This window comes from Chanos chanos, chromosome 5 (genome assembly GCF_902362185.1).
Source record: "Chanos chanos chromosome 5, fChaCha1.1, whole genome shotgun sequence".
NCBI lineage: Eukaryota > Metazoa > Chordata > Actinopteri > Gonorynchiformes > Chanidae > Chanos > Chanos chanos.
This window is the reverse complement of record NC_044499.1, coordinates 34,670,714-34,691,232: the sequence shown is the minus strand read 5'-3', so window position 1 is coordinate 34,691,232 and position 20,519 is coordinate 34,670,714. Positions and strand designations below refer to the sequence as shown.

General features: G+C 40.5%; 2 protein-coding genes across 2 annotated transcripts; both read left to right on the top strand.

Annotated features, from left to right (window-relative positions):
- The first annotated feature begins 1,641 nt into the window (after positions 1 to 1,641).
- On the top strand, positions 1,642 to 12,448 carry LOC115812424 (cingulin-like protein 1). The gene is made up of 18 exons (XM_030774903.1): positions 1,642 to 2,673; positions 2,759 to 2,853; positions 3,323 to 3,419; positions 3,685 to 3,786; positions 4,112 to 4,260; positions 4,419 to 4,554; positions 5,160 to 5,372; positions 5,877 to 6,083; positions 6,462 to 6,566; positions 6,791 to 6,943; positions 7,324 to 7,494; positions 8,157 to 8,309; positions 9,388 to 9,477; positions 10,767 to 10,850; positions 11,154 to 11,278; positions 11,503 to 11,611; positions 11,920 to 12,083; positions 12,340 to 12,448. The coding sequence occupies exons 1-18, from the start codon at positions 1,642 to 1,644 to the stop codon at positions 12,410 to 12,412; spliced, it is 3,258 nt and encodes a 1,085-aa protein (XP_030630763.1). The 3' UTR covers positions 12,413 to 12,448.
- Positions 12,449 to 13,513: 1,065 nt separating this feature from the next.
- Positions 13,514 to 20,318, top strand: aqp9a (aquaporin 9a). Its single transcript, XM_030774021.1, has 6 exons — positions 13,514 to 13,606; positions 14,079 to 14,205; positions 15,963 to 16,100; positions 16,846 to 16,964; positions 18,305 to 18,522; positions 19,675 to 20,318. The coding sequence occupies exons 1-6, from the start codon at positions 13,529 to 13,531 to the stop codon at positions 19,877 to 19,879; spliced, it is 885 nt and encodes a 294-aa protein (XP_030629881.1). The 5' UTR covers positions 13,514 to 13,528; the 3' UTR covers positions 19,880 to 20,318.
- The last annotated feature ends 201 nt before the right edge of the window (positions 20,319 to 20,519 follow it).

Sequence of the window (20,519 nt, the reverse complement as noted above, 5' to 3'; positions counted from 1 at the left end):
TGAAATAAAGAAGCAAACTGTTAAGCTCCTTTGTGTTGTTGGCTGGTTTTTCACACGTCCTCACAAATAACTACTCATGATTCTTGATCTGTTGGAATGACTGTGATTTTTGGGGACCTTACACTTTTGATGGTACATTTGAACCTTTTTTCAAACGGATACCCAGTTCATTACAACACAGTTACATCTAAAGATTACGAGGCGGCATATATAATAGATTGTCCCCCCGAAGTTGATACTGTGAAGTACGCTAACAGCTAACAGTACAGATCCAGAGTGAATGAGTAAGAGAGTGAGAGAACAGTGTGGGCGTGGGTGTGGATCTCTAACGGTTAGGACAGAGATCAGTTATAAAGACTGAGCAAAGCAGTTGTAATCCCCGAGTAATCGATGCTGGCTGTCAGAGAGTTTGTAGGAGTGTCTTAAGGCGTGGAGGTGGATAATTTCTTTCATATGGACAGTTCGTGTCTGCACGGACTATCCGTGCACTCCGCAAGTAAACTCGTGAGAAAGTCTCTTGACGTGGAATTCAATGAAAAATAAAGAATTTTAAAAGGAGAAAGTATGGCTTAAACTGACTGCTACAACAGAACAATTTGGTAAGTCGACATTTTCATCAAATCGTCAGCACTGTTGTATTGCCACGATGGACTAGTATTGACATTGATCGACTAGAGAATGCGTTTCTGAAAACGTGTTTATATAGCCTCTATACACACACACACACACACACATTTTTAATATATACAGAACGAACCGCAATGACTGTGATGGACCAATAATATAATGGAGACCAAAGTTTAAAAAAATAGCTGTGGAATAAACTTCATATCATTTACTTTTGTCTCGTGAGTATTCCACATTACCTATTATACACAAGCAAAACGAAAATATGCTTAATCGTTGTCGCGTTCTCTCTTTCCTGTTTCGTATTGGTCAGCAACACTGACAATTACAAACAAGGCACAGATAAGCATTATGCTCACCTGAGAGTTATAACATTTATCAGTTATATATAACTAAATGTTTAGTTTATTTAATGTTCTGTGCTCAGACTTCTTAAAGGAAATGTGCTTGTTTATTTTTATGTCTTAGGTACATAAAGTAATCAACCTCTTTTCATGTTGTTTAATTTTTGAGTGAAAATGTAGTCATAGCCGTGAGTGAGATGGTTTCCCGGTCATCGTCGCCTCAGTTTATGTCCTGAGAAAGTTGTGCTGTCCATTCGATCGCCCTCAGTGATTGTGCATGAAATCATTAAATGTTATCCCTCTGTGTCAGGGAAAATGAATGATATTGTTGTGTGTTAATACACAATAGTTGTCATGCGGGACGCTGGCACAATAGAACATTGTGAACATACAGTATTATTTGTTTTCATAGTAAAGCGTAGTGTTGTAGAACTTCTTTTCTCTCGTTGCCTACTGGCGTAAGTGCAGCTGTGTGACCCACAATTGCAACGCTATTGTTCTACATGCTGATGTAAAGGCAAATTCGTCATCAGGGCCTTTTGTTTTAAGTCAGCTCAGTAAGACACAGCCTTGTTCAAGTTTAATCCAGCAATGTAAAGGGTTTTTACATTGTTTTTCAGTATTAAGCCTAGTCCAGGAGGAAGAATTCTTGCCCTTGTTTAGATTAATGATGGAATCCAACAGAGTCACTGGCTCTCAAGATGATTGTCTACAGGACTGTAAGACACCGGGCTCTCATGGTGAAGGAACAGAGTCATTTGGGGTCAAAATACGGGTTCAGGGGATCGATGGTCGTCCCTACGTGGTCCTTAACAACCAGGGAAAGATGTCCCTACCTCCTGGGTATCCTGACGTTTTCTACACAGACCTCCAGCATTCTCCAAATTCCCACAGTGGTGCCTTAAGCCAAAATAGTCTGTTCATGGAGCACTGGTCACCAAGGTCGATGCAGCTGTCTAGTTCACCAACCGAACGTCGAAGGACAATGAAAAATCCCTCATCTCCTTTGCTCAACTATCAGAGACGGCCTGAGCTCCTCAGACCCTACGACCCTGTAACCAACAATCTGGATGTGGAAAATTACCGCAGCCATGACCCAAGAAGACTTAGCCCACACTCTTCACCCATGTCCATCTCACCTGTGACTGTGAAGAGAGCCAGGATTCCACTACCTGCTGTAGGTAATGACAGGGCCCCAAACCAGCCTCAGTCTCCTGGATACGCATCAGAAACCTTGCCCAGTCAGCCATCCCACATCGTCTGCAGAATGACTGTGCCGTATGTTAATGAACTCTCCACAAACGGACCTGAGTCCCTCAGAGGAGGAGCTTCCCCCCGGATTGGTAGAGTTGGCCACAGGCTGAGAATGGGTCCTGAGCAGCGAAGAAGATCGAGGAGTGTTGACGGCCCCAGTTCAGCTGACCATATTCGGCCAGGGCTCTCATTGGGTGATCTTAGGGGAGAGGCAGAGGGGGTGGTGAGTGCCCCATCATCACCTCATATCCGGGCAGTTGCTGCAAGACAGAACAGAACAGATACAATAGACGGGGTTGAGACAAGATCTGGTACATCTATACCTCAAGCGGATGCAGGTTCAAATTCGCAGAGAGTAGGGCAAGCTCCACAAAAAACAGAAAAAAATACTCTGTCCAAATCTATTCAGCACACTGGAGTTCAGTCAAGTTCAGAGAGAGACACCCAGGTAATTGTCACCTCATACAGTTTTTGTAATTTTTATCATAGCTATATAGGAAAACAGTTTAAGGCTAACAGAATTTGTTGTTCAGGTTACTCCAGATCTCCTGAAAGGACAACGACAGCTTGCAGAGCAACCAGATGAAGACACAACAAAACTGGTGCTGTTCAGTTATCTCAAAGATGGGTAAGTTCACTTTAAAGTTAGGTTTTAGAATGATTTTATGCCATATAGACATGCATTTTCACTTGACCCCCGGCCAGATCATATGTGTTTGCAATTTGATGGTGAGAGAATTAGAGAGCTTTGCCCTTCTGATACTTCGTGATAGCATAGTATTATTTCAGCTGGTTGAACTCAGTAGTTGAAGGCTCTGGAATGCAGGAACTTGTCATTGCTAAAACAAGGCTTTCTTTTGGACCTCTCCATGCTTCATTAAAGTTATGGAAACATTGGAAAAGTTAGTGATAATGTTTTGCGAATAGTTTCTTACTACAGGTGATCAGAATATTATGATATGATATGAAGTAATATGATATGATACGATGAGACATTCTTTTGGCTCCTTTTTTTTATTATGCTGCAGTACTTTACCCACTTTTGCATGTTTTTATGGACGTTTGGGCGTAATCCTATATATGTTGTTTTGTTTCAGGAACACAGAGAGTGATGACATCACAAAGCGTAAAGTTGACCTGATGTTTGAGAAGATCCACATGTTGAGATCACTAGCTGCTGAGAATGTGGAGGAGGTATGACATGTGGAGGCTCCAGATGTATTGCAGATGTTTCACAAATTGGTGTTTTGGATCTTCTGTAACCAAAAAAATGAACCGAGATATTAAATATATCACAGCATAATTAGAAGTGAAAAAATAATTAATTCAATTTATGAACTGTGTAGTCATCGCGTGTACTGTTTTCTTTCATTTTATTGGAATCAAGACCAGTATGAGTTCCAATCTCTTTCCAGAACCTAATTAATGCTTTCTGGGACCCTATTTCTCCCAGTTTCAGTTCTCAGACTCTGCAAATGAGGTCAAGGAACTCCAGGAGAAAAGGGCAGCACTGGAGGCCCAAGTCACAGAGCTGAAACAAAAACTGGAGGAGGAAATGAAGGTAATGTGCGTAACACAATGATGAGCAGTATTATGGGAAATGCCACAGTCATTCACTGTATGCATCTTTTCCTCAACTATCTTGTCTAGCCAATAGTACATTGTTGAAAGAAAGCCAACATTCCATCATTATTTTTTCACTGATGACTCACAGACGTTAAACATGGATTATTCAAATCACAGAAAATGCCCACTATCTTGTGTCCTGTGTTATCAAACTATGATTAAACTAACTAAAGCATGAACAATGAAACACAATTAAGAATTTATTGTCTACTTTAAAGGTTTTAAACGGGCTGTCTGATGTTTTCTGTGTGTCCTGACAGAGAGGGCAGACTATGGCCGAGGAATGTGAGAAGAAAGAGGCCGGGATGAAAAGGTTACAGGAGGAGCTGAGCACGAGTGAGCAGGAGCATGTTCGACTCCGCCAGAAACTGACAGATATGGAGAAGGAACTTCAGACGTCCCTGGATCAGTAAGAGATCATGAAACAGATTGCAATTTGAACAGTGCACTTTCCATAACATTTGGTTAAAAAAAGCCGTTCTTGTGATTTTGGCTGGTTTTCTTCTTTAGTTATCAGGTTTAATTTTGAGGTTTTTCAGTTGTCACTGAGACTGCGTGTTTGCTCAGGCTCCTGCAGGCAAAGCGACAGAGGGAGCAGTATCGGGCTGATATGAGGGATCTCCAGAGCCAGCTTTCAGACATGCATGATGAGCTGGACAATGCCAAAATCACTGATGCCGGAGAGAGGGACACCATTTTAAAAGTGAGCAATTTACTGCTCCGGTCTCAGAGGATAAGTTAACAACATGCTATGTACCATGTCCAAACATCTTTCAGTTTGAAAGCATCTTTGTTTTTTCCTCTTTCCCTCTTTTTTGCTGAGGATGTGATTGAAAACTCTGAATGAATGGATTCCAATTGTTTTTTCTCAATCAAACACTTCATGTTACTGATGGAACATGCAGCCATGCTCCAAGTGTATCAGCCCAAAACGATTAACTTTTGGCCATGACTTGAAATCTTTGTGTGCTGTAGAGTCCTTGCTTACTCCCATCCTGCTTTCTTATATTGGTATTAAGCTCCAACTGTAATTCTGATAACCTTAATGTGGCAATGATTAGCAATAGGAAGGGTTCCCAACTTTGTATTTTTTAATAGCCACTCAGACAGCAAGAGCACTGGTTTACCTTTACATTTTCAGTCTGAAACCATTTCATTCCATTCTGCTATCATATAAATAACTCCCTGACATCCCCAGTTGATATCATTCAGATGTGACTGATTAGGATTGACCATCCTCCAAGCTGTTTGATCTGGAGTATTACCTTATCATTTCTCTCTCTCTCTTTCTCACTCTCTCTGGGTCAGGATCTGGTTCAACTCAGACAGGACTTCCAGGAGCTGCAGCAGATTCAGGAAGAGCAGGAGGAGATGTTGTACAAGCGGGAGCGGGAGCTAACAGCATTGCGTGGAGCATTAGAGGAGGAGGTGACAGCTCATGCCAAGGCTGTGGAGGATCTGAGGGAACAGCACCAGCGGGAAGTGGAGGAGCTACGCAGGGTCACAGAGGAGGCCAAAGAGGCAAGAGGACGTGAATGTGTGATTGTTGCAATTATAGTTAGATGCTTGGTCTAGTAACATTTGGAATGTAAGATGCTATCAGGTCATAAGTTGAGATGCTTGGAGTGTAAGATTTCAGCTGAATTATGATTTTTGAGCCAGCTCTGACTGTGGTGAAGGTGATCAAATGGATCAGGGATCAGTGATCTCAGGAACAAATGTCAGCTTTGAAAAGAATTTAATTCAGTTTAGAGGCTCAGAATTTCATGTTCAGTTTTTTGTGATGCATTGACTTAAACTGAGAAAGAAATGATGACCACAGCCTTAGGAATTTGACATATACCAGTGCTTAGAGATATTAAAGTATAATCCCTAACCTATGCCTAAGCCCTTACCCCATGTCTGAAGTTAATCTATGTCCAAAATCTGTCCCTCTAAACAAATTTCATACAGTAAATCACTAATCATTGTGCCAAAGCAGCTGTGTTGGAACACAGGCCTGATCTTGTCTCCGTGTTCACTCAGGGCATAGCGGTGTTGAGTAAGGAAAAGGCTGAGGTGGAGGCTGAGAAGGGAGCCTGCCAGGCCCAGGTCTCTGAGCTGATGCGGACCAAAGAACTCCTCTCCAACCAAATCCAGACCTTGGAAGCCCGCATCACCGCCCTCAACCACATCATCAGCGATGCAAGGACTCATGAAAATAAACTCAGAGAGAAGATGGAACAGCTGAAGGTGAGAAGTAGACAGGGAAATGTGAAATAGCAAAAAGTGCAAAAAGAGAAGCTGAGAGAAACAGAGAGACACAAATGTCAGGAAACAATGAAGAGATAAAAGAAGGTAAAAACAGGGAGAAATAGTCAATGGCAATATATTACTGCTGTAGTTCTTTCAGTAAAATCTCCACAAATTATCACTGACACTTCTTTGCGGTAAGGTTTCATACCTGATGAGGACATGTGTGTGAGGTTCTTCTGCTCAACGTGAACATGCCTGGATTACATTATACTTTTAAAAAGTAGTGCATTTTATCAGTGGATGAGACTGTTGGTGATCAGTGATTTTGCTAAGCTTTATATGCTCTTTCCCCTCCTTATGTGTCTTAACTATCAGGAGGAAAACCAACAACTGGAGGAGGAACTGGCTGAGGTCAGACAGCAAGAAGATGACCTGTGTGGAGCAAATCGTGCTATCACCAGACATCTGGAGGACACCCAGGTCTGACTCACACACTCCTCATACACCTGCATGCTTTTTAAAGAGAGTGCAGATCAAATGTCATGCCCTAAATGATTGTTTCAAAATACCCACACATTTGGATGAGCAGGCTAAGATCAGTCAGTTTTCCACAATTTAAGCTGATGTCAAAGATGAAGCAAAGTTGAAGCAACTGCTTCTTGTCTTTTTTTCACCCTGTTCCTATCACTCTCTCTTTCTGTCAGTTTGAGCTGACCAAACTGAATCATGAACACAGAGAACTGAAGGAGAGATTAAAAGAGGAGAGCAGACAGATAGAGGAGTTGAAGAGGAGGAAGGCTGAGCTGGAAAATGAGAGGAGACTGCAGGACAGAGTAATGGAGCAACTGCAAGAGGAGGTAAGGAGGAGTAGGCCCTAGTGTTTCTGACGGAGTGAGATAGGACTGATGTAGGTGCTCCCAGATTTTCAAACTGCAAGGACAGGGGCACTAACATATGACTCATCACATTTACCATATGTGTTGTTTTCATTCTTTTTGCATACACACATCACTGAATATTCTTTATTTTGTTTACTGACTATTGTTATAGCAGGGAGGGAATGTGGTATTTTGGCAAAATCCCCCAAACTTCTTAGAACTCACATAAATCTTCCACTTTTCCAGTCTTTGTCTTAGTTGGCTTGCTAATGGTTTATTGTTTTATACACTACTCTCTCACTCGCTCGCTCTCTCTCTCTCTTTTTGTTTTGCTCTCTCTTTCTTTCTACGTTCCCCAGATGACTGAGGTGGTGGTGGAGTCTGAGAGGGCCACTCAGAGGCTCCAGGTGCAGATTGATGAGGTCAGAGATCAGAGTGTGAGGGAGCTGGCTGAACTCCGAAAGCAACTGCAGGAGAAGACAGAGGAACTGGAGAGACACAGACATGCTAGTGAGGCAGTACAGAAAGAGGTACACACACCCAGCAAGTGCTGGCAGAGAAACAAGCTGTGTTCACTCCGATAAAAATGGTTCTCATATGTTCTTGAGCTATTGGCTGCGGTGCCAAAAGAATGGAGTTATTACCAAAAAGAGAATGAGATCTGCTCACAAAATAATCGTCACTGACGTACAGAATCTGTCAGCAGTATTTTTGACAAAGAACAATGAGAAAAATAACTGTACTGTTTAAAAAAGCAGGATTCAAGCTGGGAACATTTTGTGACTGCCTTTTTTTCCCAAAGCAATAAACCTAGTATTAGATTTCATTTGCATTTTCTCACCTTTTGTACGCAACAGGATGTGCACAGCATGCTTTTGTGTATACTTGTGTGCGTGTATTTCATTTTACTGAGTGTGGTAAATAGATATAAATTTAAGGACACTCCCTGTGTCTTGGCTTATATTCTGTACTCAGGACTAATCAAAACCCAGTGCTGTTAAGACCATCATGTTATGCTCTACTAAAAGGCTGGTTGGAAAGTACACTGTTGCATGTGCTCGTTCATGGTAGTATGGTAGCATGTGTTTGTTTGTGTCTGATGTGGATCCATTTCTTCTTTAAATCATCTAAATCACCAGGAAAATGTTTGACCTTAGTGTGTGTGTGTGTGTGTGTGTGTGTGTACCTACAGCTGTCCTCTCTGGATGAAGAGCTGAGTCGCACTAAGCGAGAGTTAGGGGAAGCCCAGCTGAAATGTAAACAGCTGGAGAAAAGGGTGGAGGAGCTACAGGAGATGAACAGAGCTACACTAGAGGACAAAGATAGACAAATCAAACTCATGGAGGTATGAAAAAAAAACACAGCTCTTAAACTGATTAAGATATAGACATTCTTGCATGGTGAGGCGAGCAGCCAGTAGTATCATTTTCACAGGGACACAGAGCCAATCACAACACAGTTACCAAGGGACGAAGCCAATCACATTATGGACATATCTGCATAGAGCCAATCACCTTAAATTCATTGAAGCGCAGCAACAAATGCTTCTCATTCTCAGTGCCTCAAAGCCAATAACCACAAATTCACAGAGAACCACAACCAAATTAAAAACGTGAAAGAGTGGAGAGACAAACGAGTAAAAAGCAGTGGAGCTACAGACACACACATCTCTCACTGATGAATTTTTAAAGACAAATTAAGCGCACAAAGATAACATTCCTCACATGTATGAGGAAGCTAAGAGCCGACCAAACTAAATGGTGATTAGTGCCTAGCACAAGTCACACACAAAAGCAGTCACAGTGCATTAGTTACATTAATCACATTACATTACCCTAACTGATGAGGAGAATCTTAAAGTGAGCCTTGTTCCATAGTAAAGTGTGCAATAGGTGGTGCTAGAGGTTGGTGCTGAACAGATGCCAACGGTCCCTAATTAAGACACGGGGGAATGAAAATAGCTTGTATTTGTCTTTGACCCAAAGGGTTGTGAACACAGAGTGGGACATTGTCACTGTTTGTGGAAACACAGCCCTTTCCACTCAATTATATTGTGTCATCAGTGTTGCGCAAAACTAAGATGAATCTATGGAGTTCAGTGAAACTAGTGTTCCCTCTCTGCCTGAGAGTGTCAACAGAGCATTGTAAACTGCACTGTTTCAAGGCCAGACGAGTGGACTTAATGCTGTATTGAGGAACTAATTGCATATTTTCCATGAATGTTTAGATGGGAAATCACTTGAGTTGCCCTTTCTCCCGTTTCAGCTTAGCTTAGTTCAGTACATCTCTACCTCAAAAGCTTTGATCATTTAAAATGAACATTTTTCATAATCAGTCTAGAATCAGCAGTGAAAAAAAACTGAATAACATAGACGGGCCTAAGGAGACACGGGAATACAATACCTTCTCTTACCTCTCTACAGATGAGAGTGGGTCAGCTGGAGCAGGACTTAGCAGAGGAACACAATAGTGGAGATCTGCTGATTCAGAGAATGGAGAGAGGAAAAGAACAGGTATGTTCAACTTCATCACTAACAGCTCAGCGCATGACAATGGAACTGTTTGTAGCATAAATGGTTAGGGCGCTGGTCTTGTAAACTAGGGGTCGTGAGTTTGATCCTGGCTGGGGCCTAGTTTGCTTCGTGATAATGAACGTAGCGGTCAATAGTTCTTTGCTTGGTTCTGTACTCTGCCTGTATTTGAATTTACTTTGGAAAAAGTGCTAACATTTTACAAAGAGTTGGTTATTGATGGCCTTTTCCACTTTGCAGTGGTGTCAGTCCTAATGGGGGAATGACTAACTGAAAGACTTGATGAAGAATACTTTATTTTACACTATTGCAAAGAATATGTTTTAAATCAGAGGCAGGTGTTTGCAAGCCAAAAACACTGGAAAGTCAATGATGTTCCACCAGGATTTAACTTGACCCAGCATACCCACAAGGTCTTTAACCCTGCTCTGCGCTGGCTAGGCCTGAATTGTAGTGATTGTGTATCTATAAACTGGCCAAAACATGACATCAGACTGGCCAACAGCGTAGGTGACTGCTGACAAAGCTTTTCTCAAACGTGAGAGCTCAGTAAAGTGCATGCCTCCAAGCAAAAAATAGAAAGTCAGCAGGGTCACCTCTAAAATACTGTTCACTGCTGTTGTAAGAACACACAGTCTCATGCGTCACAGGGGCTGTTGATACTTACAACAACAAAGATTAAATCTTGAAAAGTAATGTCCCTCTCCCTTGCCCTCTCCCTTTCTCTCTCCCTGTCCCGTTCTGTCTGTCTGTCTGTCTGTCTGTCTGTCTCTCTCTCACTCTCTCTGATTGGTTGTGCTACAAGTTCCAATCCACTGCCTCTTGGACAGTAGCAGTGTGTTTTTCGTTCATTATTTATGTAGGCCAGTGCTTTCAATGAGCTGATCTGGACAGCTTCTCATTGACAGCAAGTGGCATTCTGCCCCATTTAGTCTCCCTCAACATTTATAAATAGCCCTAAACTGCTAAACTCTTTCAGGCGACCATTGTGCTTTTTAGTCCAATATAGACTGCTGAGGGGTACACAGTTCATAACATTTACATAACATTTATAGAATATTATCGGAAAAAGATGGTGAGAAATAACTTTTGACTCGATAATATGCTCAAACCAATCATTTTGATACCATTCTATTTAAAGCCATTACCTCTAATTCAGTGTTAGCTGTTGTAAGTCTGTCTTTATTACACATAATTGCATTTTATTTATTTATCTAATATCTATGCATGGCATGTGTCAATGCATGTGTGTCTGTCTCCCTGTCTGTCAGGTGGAGCAGGTCAGAGTTGAGTTACTGCAGGAAAGAGCTGCCAGACAGGACCTGGAGTGTGAGAGGATCACACTGGAGAGACAGGTACAACCAGACAAAATGCCTGAGACGTATACTGTCAATGCCGAGATAGGCAGATAATAGCTATGTAGTCACTTAACTTCCCAACCGTACCTCAGCAAACACAAGACACAAACAAAGACTCCTAGAGAGCCTCAGCTGGATGTATAAATACATCTTCTCTTAAAAGAAGACAAGCTAAACTAACAAAGATGGTTAAACAAGTTATACCAGCAAAGAGGGTGAAGCAGGTCAAGTCTGGCTGAAACAGATCCTGTTGTTGTGTTTCTGAGTTGATTTGTATTTCTGTCCTGCCATAAACTGAAGAACAAAGACTTGAAGAGCCGTGTGGCTCACCTGGAGGGCTCTCAGAAGTCTAGCCAGGATGGGCTGGTCTCCAAACTGGAGGGTAGAATCCAAGAGCTGGAGGAGAGATTGCTTGGGGAGGAGAGGTAAGAGAGTTAGAGTTAAAAACAAACCTACTGCAAAAGACCAATACGTATATTCTCCAGGGACGGAATGGGATTTGAGAATTTTGTTCTTGTCCTAACAGACTAAGAATCAGATGCCGCTCCGGACTTTGGTGTATTTGAGTAGTGCTAGCATAGTGCTGCGAAAGCATGCAGACGTGTCGTTTGAATTCTGAGGAGTTTGTCTTGCTAATTTTATTTTCCAGAGACAACAACAACCTGCAGCAGGCCAATCGCAAGCTGGAAAGGAAAGTGAAGGAGTTGATGTTGCAAGTCGACGAAGAGCAGCTCTCTCTACAGAACCAGAGAGATCAGGTCAGTGGATTAGAGTGAGGCAAACCATCACATGAGGAGATTAATTTTGCACATTGTTTTCTGCACATATGTTTTGCACAATAAAAACACATTTTTGTTTGATCTAGTCCCAGTTCTTCTAGTTAGACATGTGAAGCTTGAACTGTACATCTACCGTAAATATGATCAGCTTGAACTGATCATATTGCTTGTTCCAGGTGTAGCGAATTTTCTATTCCTTACCTCAAAGCTTTTGAAGTTTATGAGAAATCTACACACTCTGTAATATCTCTGTTATGTCTCATCCACTGTGTTGCCCCCTCCCGTAGTTGACTCTGCGTCTGAAGGCTCTGAAGCGTCAGCTAGACGAGGCTGAGGAGGAGATTGAGCGTCTGGAACACAGTAAGAAGAAGTTGCAGCGAGAGCTGGATGAACAGCAGGAGAGCAATGATCAGCTTCAGAGCCAGCTCTCTGCCCTGCGCACTGACATGAGGTGAGATTAAATGCTCTTATATAAAGCTCCACAAACAGGACATAAGGGTTGACTTAATCAGGTATATTCTCTAGAAAGTTCAACTGTCAATCAACCAATTCACAAACCCCTTGGTTCTGCCTCCAGAGGATTTGTCGGATGAGAGTATTCTGAGGTTTGGCCATGGAGCCAACAAGCCCAGTGCAAATCTCTTTGGTCAGTTTTAATACATTAACGCTTGGTGACATCTGCCCTCTGTATGTGTCTTATCTTTTAGGCGTAAGAAGAAACCGCCTTCTCTTCTGAGAAGTGAAGATGATGAAGAAGAGGGTGATATCAGTTCAAGCTGAAATATCTTGTTTGAATGCTTGCCACTTCAGACGGCAGTGAAAGGGACTGAGTGAACTTGGATGGAACGTTTATAACATAATTGATCTCTACTGAGCCAAACACCACCATTTTAGTACATCCATCTTTTTGCAATTCATGCACAAAACAATATACCTTTGCACCATGTTTTGGGTTTGTTTTTCATGCATTTATCCAACAGCCTATGATATTCACACATCTTATAATCTTCTGCCCTCTTCTGGCCATATTACAGAATTTCATTGCTACAACTGCACTAACGTAATAATACAGCTTAACTCAGGGAAGGAACTTTTAATTGTCCAACCTCATCTGACAGTTAATCAAATCTGAGCAATGCCTGCTCTTTTTCCTAATTTGTTTTTTGTTCAGTCGTGTATAACTGAATTAAAATTACTGAAGGTGTATATTAATCAATGTGTTTGAAGGAAAATAAAAGTGTTTTCACACTCTTTTTGCTGAATACCTTTTCTAAGTATATATTGTATACTGGTTTCAATGAAAATGCATAACAGACTACATCATATTTTGCAATACAGCATATTTTACAATAGCCTATAATTGATTCAAATGCGTCTACAAACTTATAATGTGTTTCACAAAGTTCAAAAAGATCTGTCAGTCCTTATTTTTAACTTCAGAATGTATCCAGACTCTCGCCCAAGGTTTACCCTCATGGCACTTTTATAAATAGCATTTAGAGCCAGAAAACTATAACTTTCACGAGCAGCAGATTCATTGAATATGATGAGGTGCATGAGGAAGTCGGTTTGGAAGTGAGGATTACCATTAATATTCTAAATGTCAACCAATCAATATTCCGAGTGTCTGTGGACTGATTGGCAAAGTCATGTTACTCAGCTGAACAATGTGTCAACCATTCACACTAGCTTCGAGCTCTTGGACTGAATCCCACAGACCATCTATGCAGCGGAGGGGGAGTCAGATGGATGTGTGGGATCAATGAGACACACAAAAGGGTGCAAGAGGCTGGCATTTTAGGCAGCTCAACTTTGTGGGGGGATCAAAAGTGTGTGGCTTTTATCAGCCTTAACAAGAGCAGTTATCACTGGAAAGAAGATAAGGACAAACATAAGATGAAGCGGCACTGTGCCCTAAAACATGGTATTTTTAAGGAATTCTTAGCAGAATTCCTTGGAACATTTGTGCTTGTGGTAAGTCCTTTCATCATAACTCATTTGTACGGCAAGGCAAACCTTTGACAGTTAGGACAGAAAAATGACCCGTCAATAACTGAATTAAAAACCAGCTTGGATTATGGATGTGTTGCATATATATTATTAATTAAAATAAATTACTGTGTAATTTAAAATGTTGCTTGACCTTGAAATGTCTTATATCTTTTATTTAATTAGCCCATTGTCCTTCAGCTCTGTTGAGGACCACTGATCTCAGATTATTGCTAAAAATGTATTGTTTTCATGTTGTATTGTAAATAATAGGGAAAAGTTTTAAAACACTGATAGAATGCACACAAATGAGGCCCTAATCTGAAATGATTAATTGCGATAGACCTAAACCAGAGTTTCCGATAAACTCTTGTCTTAAGTGTGAAGTACCTATGTACCATATAATTAAGCATATATAACCATGTAACTTGTGGTGGTCCTCTGTTTTCTGCGTTAGCTGTTTGGCTGTGGCTCTGTGGCCCAGACGGTCCTGAGTCGGAACACCCTGGGGGAATCTCTAACCATTCACATTGGTTTCTCCACTGGGCTGATGATGGGAGTGTATGTGGCTGGAGGGGTGTCAGGTAAACTTCATGTCTTTCAGACAGGCACACACATAACCATAACAACATAATCATGGCATATGTAAATATGTATGTGCTGCAATTCATGGCTGAAAGTACACCACTCAAGATTTTACAAATTAAAAAAAAATTACAAATACAATTAAGTGAAATTTAAAAATTTTTTTTTTTTAGAAACACACACTGCACGCTGCCTCTTCATTTCATTCATGGAACATGTGAAAAGCTATTACATGGTTCATTTGAAAATGCCTCTATTTATGATAAGATTACATAGATGACAATTATTACATTTCTTATGTGAGTCAACTGGTTCCTCTAGTAAATGAGCTGCTATGGTACTATTGATTTGAATCATATGACTTTGACCTATGCGTGCATTTCACTTCATGCAAAATACGTGGAAACACTGTGGAATGGAAAGTGTTTAGGACATGCATCACACTGTTACATGCACGCTGGCATGTGACGTTTGACAAAAATAATGGACCATTGCTCATTTCAGCTAATACAAATCAATGTGCCAAAAATTGGTTATCGAAATTCTCAGCTCAGACAGCTGATACTGGTAATCCTCATATTGGTGCACATTATACAACTGACAACAGTTATGTTTTCAAACGCTGTCTGATTTCAGTCTAGTTCACAGTTTAGCTATTGTTTACAATTGATCATAATTGTACCCTAATCTTCAGAAATCTTCCACTTCTTCTCTTGCCATAGATGAACCTAATAACACAGTACAAGACTAAGAGTCAAACAGGCATAAGTTATAGGCTCTATGTTGACAATGACAAGCACATGATGATATTTAATGTATACTGTATGCTGAATTTGCTTGCTGGACTTCTATTAATTAAACTTCTCTTTAGGTTCAAAATATTCAGGATTTATACAACAGTAGAGTTAGGTATCTTGTGTGATATTAATATAATTCATGTGCTTGATATTCTTTTAAAAATATCAATTCATATGGCCACAAAAACTTCCCGCATGCCTGAATGGGAAATTGATTAGTGAAGCCTAGTCAAGCCTGCATTTCAGTAGTCTCATAGAGGTCGTGTGTAACCTGGGGGGAATCACACCCCACTCTTCCTGGCTGTGTTATTGATCGTAGGCAATCCCACTGTCCCAGGGTGACAGTCACTAAAGATCACCGAGTTTAGTTTTTACAGAGACCCAGCCTGTCAACACATTGTCATGAACACTGAGTAAATTAATTCTCTGGACTTCTGACTTGCAGGAAAATCACACTGAATAAAATTCAGTCATATTGTTTCCTATTACCTGTTAGTACATTAGTCATTTCTTTTCAAAAACAATTTAATTACAGAAAAAATGGAGCAATTCTGCCATATCATGGCTTTTCATGCTGCTTATCTACGTTATCTCTCGTTTCCGCTGGGAAACATACAGCTCAAGATGTAAGAACTCGGATTGTAAAAATAGGCCATGTCCGAGTATTCTAAAATTCTCTCTTTCTTTTGTATTATAATCACTGTTTGGCACAGAGGGCATTCAGCTGTTGTTTGTATAGGATTTCTGCTGTACAAGAACTTAACTGACAAAGAAAATACACAAGGCAGTAGATACATTCAAACTGGTGTGGACATGTATCATTATTTTGCGAACTGTATGTATTTAGTATGAATAGAGTATATATATCCCTGGTCCGACTCAAGTAATGAGAGAAACAAGTGTGAAATGAGACTCTAGAAACATGAGACTCTGTGTTCCTCTGTCATTCTCCTCTGCAGGTGGCCATTTGAATCCTGCGGTGTCTCTAGCCATGGTCCTCTTGGGGAAACTTAAGATCTATAAATTTCCCATCTATGTCATCGCCCAGTTCCTGGGGGCCTTTGCAGGGGCTGCTGCTGTCTTCGGCCTTTATTATAGTGAGTCTGGACAGTTCTCAACAGTCCTCTGTTCTTTATCTTCTTTTAAACACTGTATATCTCCTTTTTACTCTCTAAGATAGAGGATAGTGGATCGAAATCAACATATGAATTAATTGGCTCTGATTTAGAATACTGTTATTGTGGAATCGAGTTTAGACACTTTAATACTGTATAACTTGATTTCTGTACCACAACTGACTGCTGAGTTGTGGAGGAGATTTATTGTTTAAAAAAGAACTGAACGGATTGAATGATTCATTTTTGGCTATCAGTTTTACTTGGCCTTCTTATTGCTTTAGTGGTTTTCCTTTGATCAATCCAGTTTAAGGATCAGGAGATTTATTTTGTAATGAAAACACATATGGTTCCCATCCCCGGATGATTACAATATTCTATTACATGAAGTATACATCTGAGGGACTGCTTAATGTATGGAAAAAATATTACAACAGATTCCACAAATGTGAGGTCTGTTACACAGAGTGAAAGTGGTTGACCAGAAGAAGTTGTTTTCTCTCATGAAAGCAAGTCTCATAATTTTGCTACATGAGGTTATCTTCACATAAGACTTAAATAAGGGATAAAATACCAGCAGAGTGAATGGCTCTCGCTTTTGGTGTAGCTTTAACCTTGTATGACTTGTGGCTCGTATCTATTTTTAAGAAAAAGAACAGTGATTTCAAATATGGTGGTCCTATCAAGTATCATGAACTTTAGGGACTTTCCTTTGTTCTGTTCCTAGATGCATTCATGGAGTTCACCAGTGGAATACTATCAGTCACAGGGATCAATGCCACTGGTCACATTTTTGCATCTTATCCTGGAAGGCACCTAACTGTCCTCGGTGGATTTATAGACCAGGTAAAAGTCGTTGTCAGCCAGATAAACAAGCAAAAGGGCACTCTATACTTTTTAAAGAACCTTGTAGACAAGTTAAACGTGTGATAGAGCTCCTGGTAGTCCTTTATGGCTTAAAAAAAGATCAAAGAGGAGGAGAGCCTCTGATATTTCTCTGTGGATTCAAAGATAAAATAAAGCTAGGACACTAAACTGTTGAGTAACTTCACTGTAAATATTAACTCGGGATAGGGCTCACTCCCAAAGTATTCACAGTTAAGGTCAAATCAGGACAACAGTTCAGTTTTGACTTACCCTGAATGGTTCTGTGCAAATATAAAATTGCATTTCCAACTGTTCTGTGGACCAGTTAAACAATAAACCAAGAAGAACACCCCTCAGTGACTTCACAGTCAAGGTCACGGAGGAAACAGGAGCCCTTCCAATGTACTTTAAGAAGGACTTTATTTTTTATCAGTTCAAAGCGGTATCCATGTTACTCTTTCACACAGATTTCCAAATATCAAGTGATGTCACCTGAGATAAAATGGAGAAAATCGTTAAAGTGTACCTATAATGTTCTAAAATGCATTTTAGCAATCACAGAGCAGTACACAAGTCTAGAGTGCTCAGGAAACCCCTAGTCCTTGATCTTGAATGGTAAGTCCTGTTTCGCCTATAGGTCACTAGACAGAGTAACCCAGACGAGCCTTTTACTACTCACACAGTGTTCCCTAGTTTCTGTTAATGAACACTTTTCTCTGCTCTTTTTTGGGGAATTTGGCTAATGCACATTGATTGTTCCAATTACTTTGTGTAGACCTAGTCATTAGCTGATTTTTAGCCCTAATGACCCATTTCTGGGCTCAGTCTCGCCCAATTAAGCAAATAGACGATACAGAGCAAATTAACTTGCTTCAGCACATCAAATGTTACTTTTATTAACAAGAATACAGAGTAACAAAGAAAATAAAATCTGATAGAATCTGAAAATCTGCCTTAGCATTCCTTTAACATCAAGTTCTTTTGTGAAGGTTTTGAGAAATCTAGTGTCTTAGATAATGTCTGAAACATTGAGATATCCCTTTAGGTGAATTTTTTTTTTTTTCAAATTTTGTTTCATTTGAAATATGCCTGTAATCATGAAACTCTTATGTATAATGCAGTGTTGGGTCTATAATGGCACATATTGCTTAAGGTTGTCTGAATCAGCTCCAGTTCCAGTTAGACTCTTCCAGTTAGACTCACCTGTGTCCAACATACAATCAGTACACCTCAGCGAATCAGACCCCAGTGCTCTGACCCTGGACACATCCAAATTTTCTGAGACCCGCTTCTGACCCCTGCTTCCTGATTTGTTCCAGGTGATTGGAACGGGCATGCTAGTACTTTGTATCCTGGCCATCATTGATGGGAAGAATATTGGTGCTCCCAGAGGAATGGAGCCCCTGGCCATTGGCCTGATCATCCTGGCCATCAGCGTGTCTATGGGACTGAACTGTGGCTATCCAATCAACCCTGCTCGAGACTTAGGACCAAGGCTCTTCACTGCCGTGGCTGGCTGGGGAATGGAGGTGTTCAGGTAATGTGCATATAAGATTTCTAAAGCAATACTTCCCAAATAGACAAAACATGCAGTACATATAGAGGATGTAATTCTTCAGGAAGCAGTGGACAGTTATCACAGATGCTCTTTTCACTGACAGTTCAGGTTTTTGCTCCACAGGCTGACTCTTCAAAGATGATTTTCAATTTTAGTATTCAATGTTGAAGACTAGTAGTAATCTTTGACTGAGAATCTGGATTTGTATGCTTTAAAACGATACACCACCAAGCAGGTACACATAGTATCTGAAACATCAGTAAGAAGTACAGAACATATAATACACTGTTATATAACCACAGAATGTATTTTTATGGAAATATCAGTCCATCAGTGACTCAAATACTAAGAATTGAAGTGCTAATGCAAAAGCATAAGTATTGAACATTGTCAATGCAAATATCATGGTCATAATGACAGACTAAACATTGTCAGTAATGAATGCAAAGTGCTAAGCACTGGTGTATCACACATTGACAGAAAAATTAAATAATGTCCCGCACGCATACAGAGCTCATTTAGGCTGCTGACGAAAGATAGCATGTACATCCGTGACACGGGATGCTCAAATCCTCAGACTCGATAGGAAAGTCTCATCCCCCCATGCCATGTCACACACAGTGCTCGTGTCAAGACTCAAGAACATTTCCTTGTTGTGGATCTAACAATGACTGGAATGTAGTGTGTGGCTTCGTTCATAAACAGCTGTAGACCAAAAACAAGAACCCTCTTAAAGAACCTGACCACAAATGTAACTTGTTTAGTCTGTTGTACTTTTAACAAAACAACCACTCTCATCAAATATCCAGTATCTAGAGCAGAGTGTAACCACTAAGTGATTGTTTACAATGGTTTCAGCATGGCTACCCCATTGTTGTATAATAGTTTTTAAAATTTGTTTGTTTGGATTTTTTTTTGCTTGTTTGTTTCTTTTTGGAAAATTGGACCAAACATCTCTACCCATCTTTCCTAAAAAAGAGTTTTTGCGAGACACTCTTTCCAATGAATTGTGTGTGATTATTACCAAATCCAACTGTGTGCGTTACATTATATAAATCATTGTTAGTGGATATTTGTCATTTAAAATTTGCGCTCATGTGACACCAGTCTGCTGTTGCTTGCTCTCCATAGCACTGCAAACTACTGGTGGTGGATCCCAGTAGCTGGGCCTATGGTGGGGGGTGTTGCTGGGGCTGTGGTCTACTTCCTCCTGATTGAGCTACATCACCCGAGCCCTGAGAAGCCCAAAGAAGAGACTGAGGAGGAAGAAGAGGAAGAAGAGGAGGACGAGGACAGCAGCTTGAAGGACAAATATGAGATGATTACTATGAGCTAAAGGATGAAATTCTGCCAGCAGACTGTGTGAAATGTCTGTGTGTGAAAGCAGCATCGCTACAATTTAACCCAAGGGGAATGAAAGTCTCATTTTCCCTCTCAGACCACACTTTTCTGCCAAATGTTATTCTTCTGCCTCTTTGAGATGCTATTTATTTTTGTCTCTCTGTTTAGGACTAATTATTTTTCAGGAAGTGGTCTAAGACGGGTCGAGACAAGGGATTAAACAAAGACCATTAAAACAACGTGTGACAGATTTTGCAAACAATAAAGCTGGTTATTACTTTCTCCTGGGATGTCCATGCTCATTTTTATGACCATGGGAGCAGATTAGTCAACAGGCTACGATGTACAACATCAAAAGAGAGCCCTGAGAAAAATGTCTAATGTTATTTCAAACCCATACGTGTTTTTCTTAAACCTGTACATCTCCAACGTCCCTGTTTACTTTTTTTTGCCCTATTATGTTAAATGTATAAAAAATGTATAAAGAAATATTAATTCTTAGCTATTAAGAAACTGGAAAACAAACATAGAGTTTCTGAGTATTTAACCTTGAGATAGCTAGATGGTTCTATCAGCAAACCAACAAATGCTGTATCACACAAGACTGAGAACAGTGCTAAGATAGGAGGACAAGA

What these genes read in the sequence shown, in the direction of transcription:
- LOC115812424 (XM_030774903.1), top strand. Translation starts at nt 1,642, where the DNA reads ATGGAATCCAACAGAGTCACTGGCTCTCAAGATGATTGTCTACAGGAC. An exon ending in CTTCAGACGTCCCTGGATCA is followed by an intron (nt 4,261 to 4,418) that starts GTAAGAGATCAT and finishes GTGTTTGCTCAG; the next exon opens with GCTCCTGCAGGCAAAGCGAC. An exon ending in GACATCTGGAGGACACCCAG is followed by an intron (nt 6,567 to 6,790) that starts GTCTGACTCACA and finishes TCTTTCTGTCAG; the next exon opens with TTTGAGCTGACCAAACTGAA.
- aqp9a (XM_030774021.1), top strand. Translation starts at nt 13,529, where the DNA reads ATGAAGCGGCACTGTGCCCTAAAACATGGTATTTTTAAGGAATTCTTA. An exon ending in TGTGGCTGGAGGGGTGTCAG is followed by an intron (nt 14,206 to 15,962) that starts GTAAACTTCATG and finishes TCTCCTCTGCAG; the next exon opens with GTGGCCATTTGAATCCTGCG. An exon ending in TCGGTGGATTTATAGACCAG is followed by an intron (nt 16,965 to 18,304) that starts GTAAAAGTCGTT and finishes GATTTGTTCCAG; the next exon opens with GTGATTGGAACGGGCATGCT.